The sequence below is a fragment of the Mus caroli genome, chromosome 5 (assembly GCF_900094665.2).
Source record: "Mus caroli chromosome 5, CAROLI_EIJ_v1.1, whole genome shotgun sequence".
In the NCBI taxonomy this organism is placed as follows: Eukaryota; Metazoa; Chordata; class Mammalia; order Rodentia; family Muridae; genus Mus; species Mus caroli.
This window is the reverse complement of record NC_034574.1, coordinates 108,850,767-108,873,933: the sequence shown is the minus strand read 5'-3', so window position 1 is coordinate 108,873,933 and position 23,167 is coordinate 108,850,767. Positions and strand designations below refer to the sequence as shown.

At 50.2% G+C, this 23,167-nt stretch overlaps 1 protein-coding gene across 1 annotated transcript in view; it reads right to left on the bottom strand.

Moving 5' to 3' along the window:
- Cit (citron rho-interacting serine/threonine kinase) overlaps nucleotides 1-23,167 on the bottom strand; it is a 162,268-nt gene that overhangs the window by 86,427 nt on the left and 52,674 nt on the right. Inside the window, exon 10 of the mRNA XM_021161971.2 lies at nucleotides 10,878-11,061. Within this exon, the coding sequence (XP_021017630.1) occupies nucleotides 10,878-11,061 (184 nt within the window). The remainder of the gene's footprint in view (nucleotides 1-10,877; nucleotides 11,062-23,167) is intronic.

The following is a 23,167-nucleotide window of genomic DNA, read 5'->3' as shown; positions in this document are numbered from 1 at the left end:
CGAGTGGCTGTGTTTGTTGCTAAGTCGGAGCTCAAGACAGTCTAGGAACCCAAAAGCACCCACAAGCTAAGTTGGTTCCAAAGCCACCCCCAGACACAGTTCAACCCATATACACAAGAGAAACTCTCCCTCCACCGCTTCATGGGGGGGGGGGGGGTGAGACAATTAAAACTGAGTAACAGGATAGATGTCGGAAGCCTAGGCCAGTTCGTGCTCTGGACTGGATGGGATCCACTACAAAAACGATGCTAATAAAAGAACACGCCACGTGCCCATGCATTGCTTGCCTCCCCCGGGCACATCTTGAATGCACAGTCGGTTGCCCCGTGGAGGGGGAGATCCACTCCCCACTCCCCCCACCCCACCCCAGCAGCGGGTACAGCAGCCACCCACACACACACAGCAGTGCCATCTCTTCTAGGGCCAAGCCAAGCTTGGGCTTTCCTCCCCCCCCCCCCCCGCTTCTATTTTCTAGAAAATTTTACTCTGAAATCAACATCTCTTCCTAATATATACAATCTGCTTTATAATTACAGAGGGCCCAAAGCGCGCAGAGTGAGGACAGCGCAAGACAGTGGGCTTGCCCGCCTGCCCGCCCCTCTGCAGCCTGGAGAAGATGTTCGCTTTAACATTACATTGGACCCAAAAAACTGTTTCGCACGTCTCACATTTAAGAGAGACGATAAAAATGCAGCTTTCCCAATGATCTGCCTATAAATAATCCATAGAACTAAGAAAAAAAAATCATGAAAGCTATTAACGGAATCGCTTGGTATCTTAAGAGAATCCACCCCAGAGCAGGCCGTGGATGGAGTGGGCCTAGGATCCTGTGCAAGTATCAAACCATCCACGTGCTTCCTAGGGAAGCCCACCCCTGCCTGAGAGATCTGTTGCCCAATCACAGACCACAGGTGGCACGTGCTTCAGAGACAACCAAGTGTAGAGACTAGATGCTAAAACCAGAGTCATTGGAATTAGCTCAGCCTAGGGCTTCACCTTAATTGTGGCCAACAGCACTAAAAATATACACAACCACAAGCTGTAACGTGGTACAAGAGAATTTAAAAACCAACAGCACTGTTTCCAAAAATACGCTGGCTTTTAAGACTGTACATTCTGAAATTTATGAACTAACTTTATAAGCCCAATTTAAAATACCCAGTGGTGCCCGCCGCAGCCTCCTGGAAACGTGAAAGGTGCCACTCTCCCAGGGAGCTTCAGACCCTGGCTTTGGAGTGCAGCACATATGTACGCCTAGATAAGCAACCACACACGCTCCGCAGCCACTGCCACCACCGCCACCACCCATGGGCTCCAGATGAAGAGAAACATTTGCTCTAGAATGATTAATACGTGGCACAAAAACCATTTATCAAAACCCTCACTATTCATAAAAATATAGCCAGCCATGCGATTTTTTTTTTTTAAATACCATTCTCAGCTCTCAGTGAGTGCCTCACTTTGCGGGTCTTGTCGGCATCTCCCCACCTCTTCACTGAAGGAATATCACCACCTAATTAATCCACCCTGACTTCATCCCCATCCCTCTGCCAACCATCCCCCCACAATGGTCCTTTAGAAATTGACATCTGTCATGCACCATCCTACCAAGCCTCCCTACTCTGGGCTATCCCACGCAAGGCCAAGCTCTCCTACCTCAACCAAGACCACAGTGCCTGAGGATCTGCAAGCTCCAGCTCCCCAGTGCTCTGATATACTTACTGTCTGTTGGCTGGGCACTCACAGGAGTGGTCCTGGCTTCACTTCCTGCCCCCACCCACCCACCCACCCAGGAACAACCTTCCTGGGATCACCATCAAGAGCTGACTCTGGCATTTTGATAGATCATGTAGGCAGGGACTGTTGCCTCCTCTCTTCAATGTTTTATCCTTAGAGCCTGGAAAGTACACGGCACATAGTAGGACAGCAAGAGTTTGCTGAGTGAATGAGCCAATGAATGAGTGCTCACCTATACCTCCAGGACAGGAGCCTTGCGATGAGACTCACTGCAGGTCCGCTTCTAACATAGGGCTTGGCACCTCACAGGAGGTCAGTGAAGACTTCTAGATCAGCTCACAGGTGGTCAGGAGTGTCACCTCAGGTGACTCAACATTCTCCCACCAAGTCCCAGTGCTCAGCTCAGGGAAGTCTTCCTGGTCAGTCTAAATTGGCCAACCACTTTGGTCCCCATTTTGGTCAGATTTCTACAGAGCCCTGGCCACTATCTGAATCTGTCTCTTGTGTATATAGTGGCTTCCTGAGGACAGGGACAGCATCAGTCCTGTTCATATTTATACCCTTGAAGCCTACAACCATGAATCTGTTAAGTCAGTGGATGGATGGATAGATGGATGGATGGATAAGTGGATGGATAGATGAATGGATGGATGGATGGATGGATGGATGGATGGATGGATGGAAAATGGATGGATGGATGGAAAATGGATGGATGGATGAGTGGATGGATGGATAAGTGGATGGATGGATGGATGGATGATGGATGGAGAGATGAATTGATAAGTGGATGGATGGATGAATGGATGGTGTGCAGGCACTGGGCAGGTGCAGTATACAGATCATCATGGACAAAGGAATCCAAAATAAGAATTTCTGTGCAGGATCAAGGCTGAATGCACAGAAAACTGTCCAGCCCCAACATCAGAGAAGACATGCTTGGTCCTGAGGCAGCAGCATCCCATGACACACACTCACCCACCTTGGGGATACTCAAGTAGTCAAGGGTGAGTCGGAATAGGTGACATCTTTGTTAGGGACAGGTCACAAGGCACAGATCCTACTGTAACTGATATTTTGGTGGGGGTGGGAAAGGGCAAGACAGAATTTCTCTATGGAGCTCTGGCTGTCCTGCAACTCATTCTGTAGACCAGGCTGACCTCGAACTCAGAAATCCACCTGCCTCTGCCTCCCAAGTGCTGGGATTAAAGGCATGCACCACCACTGCCCAGCCCATGGACTCTGTTAAGAGTTAAGAATTGGATACAGATATTAGGACATCTGTCAGGCACCCCACATGGAACTGAATTCTATCGATGGGCAGAAACCAGCAAAATGCCTCTATAGAGAGGAAGCAAGAAGGAACAGAGAGCAGAGAGCATGCCTCAGTAACAACAGCCAACAGAACATGAACCCCTGCCCTGCTCTGGGCACCCGTCTCTGCAGGAAAACTACTAGGCAGACAGACACTACGACAGTCCCATGGAAATCTGAAAAAAGTGTCTCATTCTCAAAACTGGCCAGGGGTGGGACCCAGCCAGATGTGTGCCCCTGACTGTCTAATTCTCAAGCCTGGACTATTCACGGGGGTACTACAGTTAGTCCCCCAAAATAAAGAATGTTTTTATGAACTCTAAAGCTCAAAGGATGGTCTGTGTGATCCTCAAAGGTGACCCAGGCTTGGTCATCTCCAGGTTTATTCTCTAAACGCGACAGATATTGCTGAGCAACATGACAGTACAGACCGTGTGGGTGATCCCTCTGGAAAGTTGTTCCTTTACCTTGACGGTTTAGATAAATGTGTCCTTCTCACACACAAACTAGCAAATCTGTAACTGTATGGGGTCAGGTGGTAGGTACAGAGATCTGAGGTAACCAAAGTGATTTCTTGGTGTCTATCAAGTAAACTATGGCGAGGCTATGAGACAGTGTGTGGGAAGTCCTTAGAACATATACTTCCAGACACCCAGGAAATGCTCATCGGATGCTGTGTGATCTGGGCAGAGGGGATTGATACAACCACTTCAATCTAATTCAGTTTGACTAAAGTTCAACCTGGCAAAGCCCTGTTTGTGGCAAAAGGAAGGACACACAGCCCTGTCCTCAGTGAGCCCTGGGATAGTTTGGCCAGATCTAGGGGACAAGAAGAAGGTAGGACTGGGAACACAGGCTAGGGTCTTGGCACACTACCCTTGAATGTCAAGTTCAGGAGAGGCCATTAATTCTGTGCACAGAGACGCTGCTGAAGGTCCCCACGGGACAATGACATCACCCAGCCTTGGCTCTGGAGGAGTGCCACTCTAGAGAATGGATGACAGCCAGGAAAACCAGAGGCAGAGGGCTCGTTTGGAGCCTACCGCACCAATCTGAGCAAGTGTCTTATTGGGGTGATGGGGGTGTTTGGACGATAGAACAGTGGCACAGGTGCAAGTGTCAAAGAGTCTTGTCAGTGCCGGAGGACCAGAGGCACAGGAGTGTGTAAGGTACCATCATTTTCTTGCCTAGAAGGGTAGAAGGAGTGGTGGTTTCTTATGTGAGGAAGTAGAGGGACAGGGAAGGAGGGGTTGGGAGGAGGGGTGGGGAAGGAGGAGGGAAAGTCAAGAACTGAATGGGACAGCAGGCCGTAGTATGCAGGTTTCAGGGGCCTAAACAGATACTGAAGGAGTAGTCAGGGTAGAGAGATAGTGCCCAGGGCCCAGAGGACAAAGGAGAAAGCCATCCAGATATGCGCTGACTAACAAGAGTCCAGCGGTTTGCATCACTGGCTGGGGAAGTCAATAGTTTTGAGATTGTCCTTGTACTGTATGGATTGGGGGGTGGGAAGAGCCACTCAACACGTATGACTCCTTCAGGAGATTCATCAGAGAGAGGCCAGGAGGCCAAGGGCAAAGCAAAGGGAACCAAGAGGGATTTGCTCAGGCAAAGGAAGCCTTGCCAACCTGAAGCCAAGCTTGGGAATATGGAGCAGGCTTAGTCAATGACAACCTTCTTAAGACACCCGAATAAGCAAGCAAACTAGTCAGTGGGGGCCCCCCGAAGCACACACGTGACAGATCTTCTAGCACCTGATCTGCAGGGCTGGGACAGGGCTGTTTGGATCTGAGTTCCTAAAGGTGTCTTTAAGACAAATGAGAAGATGGTAGAATGGTCCTGCCAAGGCCTAGAGGCAGGTACACGCTCAGGCTAAAAGGAGAACAGGGTAAGACGAGCCAGAGGACAAGGTGTGCTTGACTAGACAGAATAGAACTGAATGAGGGAGAGGAGAACAGAAAACCTAAGACAACACCCAGATGCAAGCGACCAGGTGAAGATCCAGTTAATGGCAGGAGACAAACAGGCACTTGAGGGCTGTTACCATTAAATCTCTTGGATGTAGCAAATAGGTGACTTGAGGAGGGGCTATCATTGTTGGCTATTTAAAAAAAAAGTCACACATGATTTGGCTGGACGCAGAAGGAAACAATTTCTTGTCTGTCTGTCTCTCTGTTCTTCTCTTTGTGACTTTCTCTCTCTGTCTCTGTCTCTTTCTCTCTCTCTGCCTCTCTCTCTCTCTCTCTCTCTCTCTCTCTGTCGCCATCTCTGTGTGTGTTCACATGTCTGAGAGTTGGCTTGTGCATCCAGCCACAGGATGTTCATGGAGGTCGGATGGCAGCCATGGGATGTTGGTCCTCACCTTCAATTGTGTTTAAGACACGGTCTTGAGTTTGCTGTTAAGTGGGCCAGGTTATTTGCCACCCCAGCCCACAGAGACTTTCCATCTCAGCATAGGGGGGCACTGTGGTGGCTGAGGCACCAGTGCAGTGAGTATAGACCTACACTACACTCACATGACGCACACCATCGTGCCTGCCTTTTCAGCAGTTCTAGGAAAAGCAGTTTTTAAAAGAAGACCCCACACTCGCACCGCTCCTAAGTAGCTCAATAAAAGTAGGGGTGAACGATCCCTCCCTTCCCCTCTCTGGAGTAAGTCGCTAGGGGCTAGGTGGGAGGGAACTGGAAGGAGAAATGGGAAACCTGAGAGAACGCAACCAGAGTCATCCCTGGCGGCCCTGAGAGTGATCTGGCCATGCACACCTACACTGCCAGCGCTCAGGAGGCTGAGCCTGGGCTACACAGAAGACACTGTTACAGGAGAGGAGAAGGGGCGAGAACTTGGATCACTCTATGAGATATTCACCGTGCAGCTTATGAAGAATCAGCCTGAAGAAAGGGATGCAGACCAAGGTCAATGCTGTTTCCTGTCCTCAATGAACTGCTATTCTCTAGCGAGTAAGAATGTGAGTGGTTAGGAACGCAGGTGCGCATGTGTGAAGACACACACACACAAAACACAAGCATACATGCATACACAAGCATACACATACATGTACACATACACAACCATACACACATGCACACACATAAGTGTCTCTAAATGAGAAGAAATCTGAGACCTATATAGGCCACCTACTCAGCAAACCCATAAAGGCCAAAAAACAAAAGCAACATTTTCACCTGCATGTCATCTCTCTTCACACCTACCCCAGCTTCATGGCTTTTCATTCCCCCAAACGGAGTCTACTTCTGACGAGCATGTCAACCCGGGCACCATACAAGCATCCTGTAAGTGTGTGGCGTTTATACAGTGCGGCATCATAGCACAGTGGTCAAGAGGCTCTGAAGCCCCTGGACAAGCCCACACTCCCCATGCCTCAGTCTCCTCACATGTCAAGTGGGAGAAAGGCAGCCAGTGCTTCCTTTTGGGCTGCTGTGGTAATTGAGTTGATTTGAGAATGAAACCTGAGAGTTGGATACCATGCGAGACCAGGCAATGAGAACCCTCTGCCCCTTGCTACCTTCCTCTCCAACCAGAATCCACCATCTTTCACATAGCTGAGCCCTAGCACCCAATCACCATCAGCATACGGGTAAGCACAGTTCAAGCATGCAAATGCACCAAGGGCCCACCACAGCTTCCTGTGCCAGACCATGAGGACCAACGAGACCCAGCCTGCACAGGGCAATGGACAGGCATTCCAAGAAAGATCATCACTGTTCATTTAGCAAGAAAGCGTGAGTTGGCTTCGCTCCTCATGTGTTCCTTGAGGCTGTCTTGTTCATCTATCCTGCTATTCCACAGCTAACGTGCCTGCTCGGCTCTATCAACTATTTCCAAAAATCTGCTTCGCTGCAGTCAACTTGATGGGAAAGTGTCCACTTGGGATTTTATCTTGTCCTTCTGATCTCTCTGTCTGGGATTTCATCTTGTCCTTCTGTCCTCTCAGCTACTTTTCTACAGAGAACACCTCTTGTCAACAGAATGGTGACTCCTGCAGTTGGCCAGAACATTTAAGCATTTCCAGGAGAAAAACTCCCAAGACCTGGAGAACTGAGTGTGGGTCTGGCTAACTCCCTAATTTCTGCTGAGTCCTTGCCATAGTCTCTTAAGACATATGGAAGAGTTCTACATAAACATATAGACTAGTCTTTAGAAATAGCAAGAAACAGAACGGGAGACAGTCACAGGCCTTTCCTTGTACCAGGTATGACAATAAATGCTTTATGTTTGAGTCTGTCCTCCTAGAAGCTCTGCAGAAAGGTATGCTGCTTTCCGTATCACCACTGAGGACATTACCATGCAAACAACTCCCAATCCTGAAAGGAAGGGGCACTGAAAACCTGCCATCTGTTCTTCTGCCGTGTCTGAAGGGATGGTTCAATCCCAGTATCTTTAGATCCGCTCAAAGGAGAGTGCCTGGATGGCAGAAGAGAGAGAGCATCCTTCCTGACACAGCTCACTCAGACCCCTCAGACTCACAAAGCCAGCCGCAACAAGGTCACATCACCTTGAAGAACCACCCTGACTTGACCCAAGACAATGAGGGGGTCCAAGAAGAAAGATGGACATAAAGAAACCCTGTGCTGACAGCTCACGGGTAGGGGTGGGGTGGGGATCACGACACACCACGATACTAGGACTCATGGTATTTGTAAACCTTCCACTTACGAATTTCTGTTTCTACCCTGCTACTGTACAGCTCAAGCAGATATGGGCTCATGGCACTCAAAGCATGGGGATGGAGCTGGGTTCTTGTTGAGTAAAAGGTAAAAGGGTTGGGATGTGGTGTAGCTCAATGGTCACAGTGGTAGAGTGCTTGCTTAGCACAGACAAGGCCTTTGGGTCAATGCCCAGCATCGTTTGGGGGTTGTGGGGGGTGGGGGGACAGGAAAAGAGTCACTGGCGTGGATGTTCTCTCACCAACCAAACAATTCTGCTTCTCATCAGGGTCCTCCGCTCCCCACTTGGGCAGCAAGAAGCTCTCCCTATGTCACTCACCGACACACTGAGACTGGGTTTCTGGCTGAGCCGGAACTTAGCAATGTGTTGAACGGCTGGCTTAGAAATAGTCTGGGGTCCCCGTGCAAAAAGAGGAAGATCCTGAAATGTGAGAGGCGACCGGAGCACAGCAACGTGAGTCACTCCTGAGGCCATGGTCCCTGTGGACAACGCTGGCCCATTCAGCCCCACTTCTGAATGTACGTTCCATTCAGTTCCCTGCTAACAAATCTGGGGTCAATTTCCCTGGCACAGCACAGGAAGTAGGATCTGCAGTTTCCTCGGTGGTGTGAAGAGCGAGCAAGGAACTGTGGGGTAAATACAAGCCTGTGGTGATGGAAGCAAGAAGACAGAGGAGGGAAATGCAGGGAGAGAGCGGGGTCACTACAGGGTAAAGGTGGTACCCAGAGACCACGCTACCACCTCTGTCTATGAAACTGCAGGATCTCCTGCGCTATCTCATCTGAGTCTCTTTTATTGGCTTCCCAATAAACCATGATCCAACATGCCCAGGGGTGCACGAGGGGCGGGGGGGGGGGGGGGGGGGGTCACCTACAACCAACAGGTGGATGGGATTTCTAGACTGCGGCTGCAGGTTTCTCCCACCAAGCCACCCCTGGCAAAGAAGCCAGGTCCAACAACAACACCGCCAAGCATGACAGAGGAAGCTGATTCCAGCCCTGAACTGCCATGGAAAAAAAGCATCAAGTTCCCCAAAGATAAGACACCTTCAGTTACATCTTCCAGATAACAAACGCGACTGCTGTGTTATGAGGAATTTTATTTTCGTGAGGATCTTATTAAACACTGGGGCACAAACAGAAGCTCGCTGGATTCGTTAGGGATTGGGGGGGGGGGTTCTGGATGGCCAAAGGTGAAACTGCAAACCTTCAAAAATCAGAGAGCAACACAAACGCATTCCAGGGGGACTGGCTCACGAGTAAATCCAATCAACAAATATTTATCCAGTGCCTGGGCCCTGACGCTGAGAGGCCCCTGTGACAGACCTCCCTTTTCCCGGCTTTCTGAGAAGCAGAAAGATGCAATTAGAGTCTTCCTGAATAACAAGCAATTAATCACACTCTGTCTCAGAGTAGCCGTGGTGCCTGGGCTCCCTCATATCACCCCCCCCCCATCTTTGCTCCTGAAACCTCACTCCCCCACCCAGGCTTCCCAGGTTTTTGAGATCACTAATCAATAATATCATCAGACAGCTTTCTCTCAACACACCTGGCCCACTGCTAACCAGACCAGCAACATCGCCCCACACATCTTCTCCTAGTCTGGATCTGTGACCTTCAGTGAGCCTGTTGTGTCAAGGTTACACTGCCCACTAAGTATGCACCCTCCTCCACTGGGCCTCTGGCTCCTGCCTGGGTCCTTAACAACAACACCAAACCTCCTAGCCCTGCTTGGACCACTGCAATTCTGACTGATGATGGCACATTCCATGGCGAGTTAAGATTTTTGCCTCTCCTGCCATCCTCTGGGCTGCGTTTGGTGGTAAGATTAGCAAGAAAGGCAGACCTGATGATGCCAACATCCACCTGGATTTTAAACCCAGACCTCAGACAAGAAAGCAAGCCTACCCTGGCATCTCTCATTGTAAAAAGCCCCTGTCAAAAATCAAGAATGGCCCACACTCTCCCCAGCTTATACCAAATGCTCAATTCTATGTGAAAATCTACTATCTTTTAAGAATCTCAGAATTGTACCTGTGGGGAGACATCATCCAGGAGCCAATACCATATCCCTTTGAATCAATATCTAAGCTATAAACACACCAAACAGGCAATCAATCTACCCATGAGAATTTTTAAAAAAATTAAAAATGTGTTCTAAGTGGGCAGCAACTAGTTACCCATCATCTCCCTCAAGAGCTTCAGTGTGAGGGAGCTAAGGAACCTGGAGAACAACATAGCTAGTCTGAGACCTTCCTAGGGGAAATTGCTCTCCTGAAGACAGAATGACATCCAACTCCTACATCCCAAGGCAGCTGTTTTTAACATAAATTCTAGGAGTCAGGAAATCAGGACCCTTCAAGCAAGCCCCATCTGCCCCGTCTTCTGAATGCTTCCTATCAGACGAGAGAGGACGATTTCCAGGTCAGGAGGGTTACAGCACATCTCTACTGCTCGTTCTAGCTGCCGAGTTTGTTTAGGGTTTCACTTGCTGGCTGCATCACACTTGCTCCTGGGGGGCTCACAGGAAGGAACGGGGCTTCTTCTGGCCACCAGTGCTCTCTCCCTACTTGGAATGGCTCAGCTGCCAGATCCCTGATCTTGCAGCATACTTGGACAGGAGCCCAGCGTCATCTCTCTGCTAGAGCTCTGGTTCAGCCACTTGCAGCTCGGTTAAACCCATCGGGAAACCCTTTAGGCTGGTGAGATCCGGTGTTTCGGATCCTTTCCGATATAGCCAGGGTTCCGGCCATCCTCTCTCTTGAGACGGATGGACAGACGGCTCAGTTTAACTCATCCAAGGTTCCCCTTTTAACCGGGTATCTGCACTGCTAGAAATCTCCCACTCTTCTCCTCCCTCTAAATAAGACTAAAGATGGGAAAAACTGACCCAAAGTGCCCAGCTGACTGTTCAGATGCCATGGACAGGAAGGAACAGGCACCTAACACGCCATGCAGAACCGAGCATCAACAGTCTAGCCCCAGGAGCCCCAAACAGGCAGCCCAGAGGCTTCCCTCCGACGCACTCCCCCAACCCTCCCACCAGCACAGCACAGCACAGCACAGCACCAGCATCAGCACCAGCACCTTTGGCTCTGTGTACCGGGCATCCATGCAGGTCCACACAGAGAGTCACCGTCACTTACTCGGATCTACCAAGATACCCCAGTGCCTTGCTGTACGAAAATCCCACAAACGGCAGCTCTTCGCCTGAGAAGCCCGAGGGGCTCAGCTGGCACACAGAGGATGAAACCCACGAATTCTTCTCTGGTTCATCAAAATTGGAGGTGTCATCGTCAGACTTGAGGGTGGGGACGAAGGGGGGAGGAGCTGGTTAAAAGAAAAACAAGGGGGGGGAGAAAAATTCAGAATTCCACACTGTTGCAGAGGGGGAAAAAGCGCCTTACTCCTTAGGCGTTTGGAGACAGCACTGCAGCGACTGCTTTCAACCCAGCTCCTAGCGCAGGCAGACCCAGCCTCGGCTCTTACAGCAACAAGAGATTAACCCCTTCGCTGCCAACATGGCCACCAACCCGCAGACAGCTTGCCTCTCTGGGCAGTGGGTGAGGTGAAAGATAAACTCAGACAGGTCAGTTGGACCCCGCTGAAGTGCTTGGGCAACTCACCCGGGGAAGGCAGCTCCTGCCTCATTATTTCCAGCAGCCTTCCATCCCTGGACAGCTGGAGTGCTGGGGTGCCGGGTGACCTAAGCCCATTGAGCCCCTCTTCCAGAGAGGTCTAAAATGATTAATAGTTGGTGATATTCATGGCTGTCAGATGGAAGACGTGCATGTCTCATGACTTAGCCGGAATGAGGGGAGAGAACAGGACAGTGGGCTTAGGAAGCCGTACAACCGCGGTTGGGTCACCACTGCAGTCTGGTTCATTCATAGCCAGCTGAGTCTACTCAGAGATCCTATTAACCACTTTTTTTTTCCTTTTTAGTTCATTATCTCCCCCCAAAACCCCCCACTCCCCTCAACACACCCCTGCCCATCGAATCCACCGCAGTTCGACCAGCATAATCAAAAGACAGCCAGATAAAGTTGCAGTGGTTTACAGCACCCAGCACCAGTGCGGGGGGACATAGAGACCCACAGAAGCACATCTGTGGCGAGGCTCCTACCTCCTTATGGCATGACTCCCAGCTGGGGAGGGGGGTGGAATCACATCGTCTCTGCTGCCTGCAGACCTACTAGGCTCTCTCACTCAGGCGAGTGAGCGGCTGTCCATCAGTCACCAGGAGGCTGCCCATCGTGGGGGGCTCCCAGGGGCATTTCCAGTCAGAAGTGTTACCATGGTTGCAGGCTGGGGCGTCCGCAGTGGACCAGGCAGAGGGAAGTTGGCAAGCCGGCATCACATCCCCCGCAGTGCAGGCTGCATGCTACCACCTCCCCACCCCTCAGTGCGTGCTCTGGCGGTAACCCCACCTGGCCGCCCTGCGTGGCAGGGGCCAATGCCGATCTGAGTGACGGAGCCGCATGAGTCACTGCCCGCCAGGGCTCGCTAGAGCTCCCCCTAGGACAGTTGTCACAGCCCTTCACGGTCCAGACTTCTTTTTTAACCTCTTGTTTTCCAGACAGAGTTCTGTGCTGGGGGCCGGGTGGGGGGTGAGCAGCACGCACGCCTTCAGCCCCACAGACTCAGAAGGAGCTGGCTGTTGCTGAAGCATTCCCGGGAACAACGGTCAAAGCAGTGCCGGGCAGAGAAGTAACCAGAGTGATGTGGAGGGGTGCGGAGGAAGAGGGAGGTGAATGCGGAGGGGTGGCGGTTGCTTCTGGGATATGCAAAAGAACAGTCTCTGAGGTGCACGGAGGTGAGGTGGGGAAGAGAAGATCAGGGAATGTGAAATGAGCGCTAGCAGAGACTTATCTAACACCTCCAGGCTCTCTGGGGAGCATCTCAGCCTTCCCTGCTGGAGTCAGAAGCTCCGGGGCTTAAAGCTTTCAACATTAGCTTATGGGACAGGAACTGGGACTGGAAGCAGGGGTTCGCATCCCCTGTGCACCCATAAACGGGGGAGTGCAAATCTAATGGTGGTGCAAACCCGATCTGACCGCGTACTCACCCAATGCCTCCTTTGGAAGATTAAAATTGAAATCACAGAAACTACAATATATGATGACCAAAAGGAAGTGCTTCCATCCCGAGATAAGGACAGCGAGATAAACTGACTGACAAAATACGTAGGTGACTCTGACACAGAAACAGGGTGGCTTAATGGCTCCCAATTCCACCCACTCCAGCTCTATGACCCTGGGAAAGACACTCAGCCTCTGTAGGCATCTGTGGCGCGGTCATGTCTGGCTTTGAAAGAGTGTCCCTACGCGGTGAAGGCTGGCCTCAAACTTGTGACGCTCCTGCCTCTGCACCTGACTGTTAGGCGAATCTATGCAAAGTGCTCAGTGTGGCTTGCCTCTGCACCTGACTGTTAGGGGAATCTATGCAAAGTGCTCAGTGTGGCTTCTGGCGCGCTCGGTGAACACCCATGAAGGTGACCTGTGGCCGGCCGTTATCATTGCTGGCACACAGTGCACGATGTGGCAGACCTTAGCAGCCGCTCAAGTCCAGTGAGACAGCGCGGCATCTGCGCTGAGTAGAGTTGGTCTCTGCTATCTATACAAGGCACAGGCACGCCAAGGTGAGTGTTTGTGTTAATTGTACCATGGCGTTATAATTCCTCGCAGAAGTTGAATCCCTTTCCACTATATACTAATTTATCTGTAGGAGACGAAAATAGAATTCCATTTCTGTGTGAGGAAGATGATTAATAGAGAGGTAGGAGCCACCCTCAGTGAAGTAATTATGATTTCTGAATTTCTGTACTATAAAATAAGGCTCATCTGTAAAGTTTTGCCATGCTCAAAGCATTACTGCGGTCAAGATTAGAAAAGAGGCTTGGGCTGCCAGTACAGGCCTATCACCCAGTCACTCGGGAGGCTGAGGCAGGGGGATCAGAGGGCAAGGGCCTGCCTGGGCTACAGATGATAAACTCAAGGAGCATAGTGAGACTCAGTCTCTGAGGGTTGTGGGGAGGTTGGGGAGTTGAGTCAGCCAACATAAGGGGCTGAGAACAATCCCCACAGGTTACAAATAAATAAAGCCAAGCAGGATGGCACAGCCTCATCACCAGCACTGAGTGGAGCGGTGGAGGCTGGAAGATCTCTGGCATTCCATGGCTGGCCAGCCTGGCCTACATGGGGAGTTCAAGGCCAGGGAGAGATCACATCTCAGAGAGAGAAAGGAGAAAAGCTAAAGTGGTGGCTCCATGGTTAAGGGCATTTTCAACTCTTCCAGGATGAGGGTTCAATTCCTGCCTTCCTTACAGCAGCTCATAACCATCTTTCTCTCCAGCTCCAAAGAGCTGATGACCTCTTCTGGCCTCCACAAGCATCTGGAACATATGCAGGCACAGCCACAGACACAGACAAAAACCAGATACAGAAAACATTGTTTTCATTTTTTAAAGGTGAATGGTACCTAAGAAACGACACCTGAGACTGTCCACTGGCCTCTACATGCAGAAACACACACCTGCATGCACACATACACACACGTACATACACACACATATACATATATACATATACACACATACAGATACATACACACATACACACATACATACACACACATACACACATGTACACACACACATGTGCGCACAAGAGGCTGAGAATATAGTTCAATGGTAGAATGCTACCTAGCATGGGCAAGACCCTGAGTTCAATCCCCAGCACCGAGGGGTGGGAGTAGGAGGGGGATATAGAAAGAAAGAAGGTCAGATAATTTTCAAGTTGAGGGAAGGGAGAACTGATAGCACAGATTAAAAGCTAAAGACGTCGACCTCTTGCCAGGTGGTCAGTTCAGAACAGGGTCCTCGGTAAAGGAAGGTTTCATGGGGTTGCGCTCACACGGCCTGAGAAGTCGCAGCCTCAAAGCCGAGGAAGTGGCCCAGAAATGAGCCAACTCCCCAAGAAGGGTGAGGATGCCCACCCCCTCATCTAGGCCCTTTAGAAGGGAAGAGCTATGGTGACTACTTAGAAACTGCAGCTGGGGCACCTGGCTACATGGGTAGTGCCCCAGGATCCGGGAGCGTGGGAAATGAAGAGTGTTGAGCCTGTGAACACACTCCACCAGGGGGAGGGCTACCCTTCTTCCATAGAGAGTGCACTGAGACTGAGGTGAGAGAGCCAGCTCTCTGAAGCCTAAGAAAAGAGCAAGCTAAGCCAGGTGCACTGGCGCGTCCCCATAGTCTGCAGAACAGGAGTTCTAGAGTATCCTGGGGACATGCCAAGGCTGCGCGCCAACACGATGAAAGAGGAAAGTGACCTGAAGGGCCAGGAGAGGCGGTCACAGTGGCGCACACCAGAAACCTAGCTAGGGCAAGAAAATTGTGAGTTCTATGTGAGCCTAGGCTATACAGCGAGCCTCTGTGTCAAAACACCAAACAGAGTAGACATATTGCTTTATCACAGAAGTAAGTTGATATTCTAACCCACGAATGAGGAACCAAGAACACCTGAAAGGCATGCAGAAGGGTAAGGTCTTGTTACTGGCTCGGAGGTTAGGAGCAGATGCTGTTCTTGCAGAGATCACCTGATCCCATACCCACAGCGAACTGCAGGCAGCTCACAACCACCTGTATCTCCCTACGGGAGGCCTGCCGGGACACTCTCGCGTGCGCGCACGCACACACGCGCACACACACACACAAATGATAAAAAGAAATGTTTTTTTTAAAGGAGTAAAGTTGAAAACTCAATGTTAAATGCAGATCTAACGAACTGTCAACGTCACACAATTGAAATCATCTGGGAAGAGTCCCAAGGAGAGACTGTCCAAATCAGGATGGCCTGAGGGTTTCTTGTGATTATGCTCTCGTTGATGATGGACGTGAGGAGCCCCAGTCTAAAATGGATGGCCTGAGTCCCTGGGTCTGAGCCCTCAGTTGTATAAAAGAAATGAGCTGAGCAACAGTGCGCATGCGCACGTTCTCTCTGCTGGGGACTGCGGACGTGATGTGACTGGCTACTCCAAGTTCACGCTTCGACGGCTGCAGCAGTAGACCATCAGGTGGAAGCCTGAGCTGAATAAAGCCTTCCTTCCCCCAAAACTGCTACTGTCCCGGTGTTTATCACAGCAAAACGGAAAGGGAACCAGGTCAGCGGGTTAAATGAGCTACAGATAAGCTCAGTGACCCACCAGGGAGACTTGAGGAGTACGCTCTCTCTGTAGATGCAGGGTCAGCAAGGTCTGCTGGCTAGAAATGCCCCACCCTAGGTGAATCACAGGCGCCTGGCTCAGGGAGTTCCTGTAGACCACCCCCACGGTGGCGAGGAGACAGAGGCACAGGAGCTCTGAGACACACACAGAGGGAGAAAGCTAAAAGCCTGGATGTGACATCTAGAAACAACCGTGTAGGGTCGGGACAAATTTGTTAGACAGGAGGGGGTTGCGGGAGAAGACAGCCTAGCGGACCCTCTTAAGTGGAGACTACGCCCACTGTCAACACAGAAGAGGCCCGATCCATCACCCTCTGGCACCCAGGGAACAGTCTGAGGACCACAGCTTCATTGGGAGCGGAGGGAGTGACGGATGGAATCCCAGAGAGCAGCATGTGGAAGGGGCCGGGTAGACAGCCCTCCATCACCCTGAGCTCCGAGAGAGCACGCTCTCAAAAAGGTCACTGGCAACCTCACCCTCAGCCTCTGGGTCCCTTCTCGCCCTCTTGAAGCCAAGCCAAAGGAGCAGTGTAGCATACCCCTGTCCCCTCTGCATCTTCCCTTAGTGAACTACTTCACTTCTGATACAGATGGAAACAAAAAACCCAAACCCCACTCAAGCCTAAAACCTACATGTCTGACACCACACTGATGGGAGAGGCAGGAAGCCGGGAATAGTTCTTGGACGTTGTATGCCACATGGTTTGTTTTGTTTTCTTTTGTGTTGACCTTTATACAATTTAGGAGGGGAGGATGAGGCTGGAGGGCGCTCAGTGGGTAGAAATGCTTGCCACGCAAACCTAACAACCCGAGCTCAGATTCCACGGACGAACTCTCGGCCCTCCTGTGATGGAGCTAGAGATGGAGACGGGAGAACGCCTACAAGCTCACAGGTGAGGCGGCCTGCAGAATGCAGCACAGCAGCAAGAAGAGCAAGAGAGACCATGCCTCAGGAGGACGCAAAGTGGAGAGAACTGACTGCAGGAGATGGCCCTGTGACTGACACACGTGCACGGCGGCAGCACATGTGGCAGCTCCTACACTACACACACGTGTAAATAAACAAAAAAAAAAAAGGAATTAGTATCTCACTGAAACGGTGATGAGCAGTGTGTTACATTTACACTGACCCAGCACATTGTGATGCTGCTGACCGGGCACGTATCGAGCAAAGGCATGTCTGAATGGCCTGAGTGTGCCTCTCCAGCCAGTGCCTGATGTTTGGATGGAACGAAAAGGCTTTAAAGCCGAGATCGTTCCATCTGAAAAGTATGCTAATGAGCCCCTATGTGAATATTTTCCGGTACACTGTCAAGGTATCTGTCATGGAGTCGCTGGCTCTCCTCACACAACATGCCTACCACACTGACGAATGACAAGTCCATGTGCAGCAAGACATTAAGCCTCTGCTCAGTGTAAAACGTGGGAGAAAAACGGGGGTGGGGGGAGCTTTCCCTGTGTTTTTAAAAATAAACCAACAATGTCTGGGGTGGAGGCGTGGCACATCCTCCTTAGTGGCAGAGGTAACTTTGAGGGGAGCCCCACCCCACCCCTGGTTATAAGACAGAACGAGGCTCTCAGACACAAAGGCTATTTTAAGGACTGTAGTTAATTTCCCTTCATAAACACCCCCACCCCAAGTCCTCCTTCCTTCCGACCCTCTCTTCTCTAATCCTGACATTCATTAAAATCTTTAGAGGGGAAAATGTATTGTCTTCAAACATGTTTTCTTTTAAACAGTAGTGAAGTTAAGAGGTGTCTTGCCGTAAGAGGTGTAAGTGACATAAGGGCCCTTGCCCTCCTGGCTCACGGCCCACTGAACTCTCCATTCCCACCTGTTGTTTTTCTACAGCCGCAGACAAGCCTGTCTTGGTTGGGTCTACTGTCTCTAGCTCTCTGCAGGGGAATCTCCTTTCTGCTAAGGAAGACCTGGAATGCCACGCGCGCTGCTGAACACCTATCAGAGCACCACCCCGCCGCCCTCAGTCGGTGTTTAATATGGATTCTGTTGGAGGAACGCGTGACAAGAACCCCCGGGATGTGGGCTAATTTCTCAGACTTGATGTGTCACTCCGTGCAACACAGCACTTGTATGAAACTCAGGTGGTGATATACTTCAGAGTGCTCATCTGCGCATGAAGAACCGGCATCTCTCAAAAAAGGGTGAGAAAGGAAAAGCCAGGCGTGGTGGCTCCCATGGTTTAGGAGGCTGAGGCAGGAGAAGCAATAGTTACAAAGCTGAAGAGGACTACACAGCAAGACACTGTCTCCAAAAACCGAGGGGGAGGGGGAGAGGTTGGGGGGGAGCAAAGGGAGGGGGGGGGAGAGGGGGGAAGGGGAGATGGGGAGTCCGGGAGGGAGAGAGAGGAGGAGGGGGAGGGGAAGGGGGGAGAGTGAGGGGGGCTAAGTCTACTCCTGAACTCTTAATCACTCATCCGAGTGACTGACAGACACTGTACTGAATTGATTGTGGCAGAAGCTGTGTCACAAAGGACAAAGGCGTGAGTAAAGGGTGTGATGACGTCACAAATCAGAACCTTGTCTGGATGGGCAGTGAGCACTGCCACTTGATGCTGGTAACGGTCAGCTAATGAGCTACAATCAAAGGCGCTTTCAGTTCACTCCAGCTTCATGGTGTCTTGCCCCTTGATGGACAAAGCAGAGCGTGCGCTCAAATATGAAGATGTAAAAAAAAAAATCTTACTTACACGATAAAGGAAGCTCTGAGCTGGAGAGGGAGCTGTCTGCATCACTAAGGGGTCGGGCTGTAGGTGTGAAAAGCAGAGGTATAAAAGGGTTTCTGAATATTCCAAAAAGCTGGTAGCATGGGAGGGATGGAATCTCAAGAGCTAAAAGCTCCCTCTGTGAACTCGAGTGGGGAAGAGAGGTGCTTTAAAGCCCATAGCTGGAGTGGCGGTCCAAGAGAGCTGTGGGTAAGGCTGATCTTGAAGAGAGAGTCCAGGATTGAACTTGACTGAAGATAATATCAGGGAGAGACTTTAGCAGACTGCACAGATGCAATCTTTTATAGTGGTGGACAGAAGGGGGTCGGTGCTAGAATTTTGCCCAAGATGTCTGTAACAGTCAATGTGACCAACTGCACACTCGGGAGGTGAGTGACGACTGGCTCCAAGAGGGAGGATGTGGTGAGCAGGGACCTCGGAAACACCCAGGGATGGGTTCTTCCTATGAGAGAAGGACTAGAGTGGAAAGACGTGAAAGACAGCTTTATCTGAGGTCTCACGGAAACAATGCAGGCAAGGAAGTTAAGTCAAATAGACATGTGTAATCCAGCCCATGAGAAGAGATTCCATTGCCCAGAGCCTCAGGCCCACCCCCTGGTCCCCTCTCTTCGGGGTACAGAATAGTGAGGATAACCTGAGCCACCCAACCTCACATTATACAAGAATCAAGAATCTGACAGAGCACAACGACCAGTTTGTGACAGCCGTAAGTAAATGTGACCTCGTCTCCTCGACTCCCCAGAGAGCCAGGAATAGACTTTAAGGTAACACTGTCTTGGTGATCAATTTTTACCATGCTGTCTTTGAGATAAATAAGGAAATTAGCATAGGAAAGTTTGCTTCCATCAATTAATCAACTAAAGAATGCTGGCACCTGTCCGCTAACAGCTAGGCCAATATCCCTTCAGGTGAGGATCGCCATGGGTGGCAGGATTGGAGTGTTCTGACCTCAGCGTTAAGTGCTTGGGGGCTGGAGAGATGAACAGTTGTGGTCCCTCCAAAGGACAACAGTTTGGCTTCAAGCACCTTTATCTAGTGGCTCCCAACCACCTAGAGCTCTGGCTTTAGAGGATCTGACGCCCTCTTCTGGCCTCTTCAGGTACCTACACTCAATGTGCACATACCAATGCAAATAAATGCACCCATACATATAAATAGTTGAAAATTAAAAAGAAAAAACCCAGGCTGGAGAGATGGCTCAGCAGATAAGAGCTTTGGCTGCTCTTCCGGAGGACCCGGGTTCAATCCCTAACACCCACATCCATAGCTCACAACCGTCTGCAACTCCAGTCCCAGGGTGTGAGCCGTTCTTCTCACCTCCAATGGCACCAGAGAGGCATCTGGTGCGTAGACATCCATGCAAGGAAAACACACACACACAAACCTGCTTTAAAACCAAATAAATCTTTAAAAATATTAAGTACTCTGTGACTGAAGTACTTTTCCTCCCAAAAACTTATACACTTAGAGATGTGCTCCCTCCACCTCTGGCCAGCAACTGAACCAGATTTTTCCACCATAGATCGACTCCTCCTCACTCGCCCTTGGCTAGGTGTTCAGCAATCCGTGAGCAACTACATTAGGCTAGAAATACTCAAAAGAGGAACATTTCCAGTTTGCAAGAGAGTCATGACTGCACTTCTCTACTGGTCTGGATTTGGAGGGTTTCTGTCCGATGATATCCACTGGGACACCTTTCAGCAGAAGGCAGGAGGTGTGTCTCTATTCCTGTATCCCATCCCAACTCCCAACCCCTGGATCTGCTCCCAAACCCCAGCAATCTTGATTTTCAATGCTTCTCCCCTGAATCACGTGCATCCATGAGCACGGAGAGGCTGCATTCTTTGTGGTCCTCTTCATCTCGGTTTCCAACACCTGAAAATTTTGTATTTTTTTTTTTCTTGGATACATGGTATGTAACCTTGGCTGGCCTTGAACTCAATGGCTGCCTCATTACCTTCCTGGGTGCTGGGATTAAAGGCATGTGCCACTGCACTTGGCTGAGGCTTTTTACTCATAAATGTTTATAAAAAAACCAAAACTTTCACGCCCACAGATATCTAAGAAGTAAGATGGCTGTCCCCCAGCTCCGGCCCTCTCCTGGCAAGTCTGCTGACAGCTGACACAAACATGGCACCCACTGTTGCTGCAGCAGGATGCTTCAGTCCAGGGTCTCCCATCAGTGGCATCTTGGCATTTAAAACTGGGAAAGTCCTCGTTGGTGGGGTGTACTGGCTAGTTTTGTTTTTTTTTTTTTTAAAGATTTATTTATTTATTATATGTAAGTACACTGTAGCTGTCTTCAGACACTCCAGAAGAGGGCGCCAGATCTCGTTGCGGATGGTTGTGAGCCACCATGTGGTTGCTGGGATTTGAACTCTGGACCTTCGGAAGAGCAGTCGGGTGCTCTTACCCACTGAGCCATCTCACCAGCCCTGTACTGGCTAGTTTTGTATCAACTTGACACAGCTGGAGTTATCACAGAGAAAGGAGCTTCAGTTGAGGAAATTCCTCCATGAGGTCCAACTGTAAGGCATTTTCTCAATTAGTGATCAAGGGGGAAAGGCCCCTTGTGGGTGGTGCCATCTCTGGGCTGGTAGTCTTGGTTCTATAAGAGAGTAGGCTGAGCAAGCCAGGGGAAGCAAGCCAGTAAAGAACATCCCTCCATGGCCTCTGCATCAGCTCCTGCTTCCTGATCTGCTTGAGTTCCAGTCCTGACTTCCTTGGTGATGAACAGCAGTGTGGAAGTGTAAGCCGAATAAATCCTTTCCTCCCTAACTTGCTTCTTGGTCATGATGTTTGTGCAGGAATAGAAACCCTGACTAAGACATGGGGTTTGCAGAATTACACATAGCCTTGGTCTCTACCCACATCGGCACCCCCAACCTATCAAAAAAACCTTGAAGACTGTCATGTTCACTGTCAATTGAGAACTACTATCTACAGATAAGAACTTTTAAGAACTATTGCTATTGTTGTTGCTGTCCCTGTTCTGAGCGCAGGTATGTATGGCATGGGGGTGCATGACAGCGTGGAGGTGGAGAACAGAGGACAACTCTCGGGAGTCCGTTTCCTCCTTCCACCACGCCGTAGAGTAGATTTTTTCACCTGCTCAGCCGTTTCACCAGTCCTAGAGAAAGGCCTTAGCAGAAACATAACCAGGACCTGTGAGGTGGTTCAGGGGGTGAGGAGCCTCACCGTGAGAGCCAAACCCCTAAGTGATGCCCAGGCTCCTCGGGATAAGAAGTAAGTCAACTCTCAAAAGGTGTCCTTTGACCTCTACACGTGCACCATGGGACACACAGGCACACACACACACACATACAAACACACATACATAAATGTATTAAAATATTTAAGGGAAAAAAAAAAAGCAAGACACATGACCACAGGGCCTCACACACACACACCCGTGACAAACTGCCCACCCCACACCTGACCCTATGTTCAGTTTTCCCCTCATGTTTCAAAGGACACCTCTTTGTTTAAGTCAGAAACCAGCGGGCTCCTATTCTAGTTTGTTTGATGTCTATTTCAACCTGAACACTCTTCTTCCTTAAGAGGAAAAAGAACGGATCTGTCTAAGGAACCTTGCAGAATTTCTCACACTCTGGTCTTGGTGGCCAGTTCCCTTGGAGCATCATGTAAGGTGTCTGTCCCCTGTGTTTCTTGTTGATTGGCAGATAAACCCACGGCCTTCTGGGCGTCCATGTGCCCCTTTTCTGTGAGCATCACCAAGGATGGGTTGTCAGCTCGCTGTCACATGACACTCGGGAGCACAGAGCCCCTGACCTCACTTCTTGTGATGTGAAAACTGGTCCATGAGTTTGACGCCATCCAGATCCCCACCAGCACCTCCTCTCCAGTCTCCCTCCTGATGCGCTCCACACCCAGGCTGGTCTCTATCTCCGAGCCGTTTACTTGCTGCTCTTCAGACACTCTACTCCACCTCCCATGTACTAGCACACCCACCCTTTGGTTACCCCGGCACAGCTCAAAGAGAAAGGCAGGCTGACGCTGGCTTAACAACGTCAGAGTAGTGAAGATGCTGCCTCAGCTCCTCGGGAGTGACCAATGACATCTCTTCCTGGCATCAATGTGTGCTCCCTACATTTGTATGCATCTTGTGTGTTTCGAGACACTGCGGTGCTTTTGACTGTGCCCTGCAAGGCCAGCGGAGCTAACTTTGCAGTTTACAGGAGCCAGAGGAACAAGCGCCAAACCTCTCTACCCCTGCTGAGGTGAGGGAGAAAATTCTGAATTTGAGTGTATTCTAAGGGATAGTGGCATAGCTTCTTTACCAAGTCCAATGTCATACATAGCTGTGTGTGTGTGTGTGTGTGAGAGAGAGAGAGACACCATGTATATATGAAAGTTCAGAAGATCTCATGTGTGTTGTATTTTGGTATATGTAATTGTGGGTACAGGAGTGTGTCAGTTTGTGTGTGCGTGTGTGTATGTGTGTGC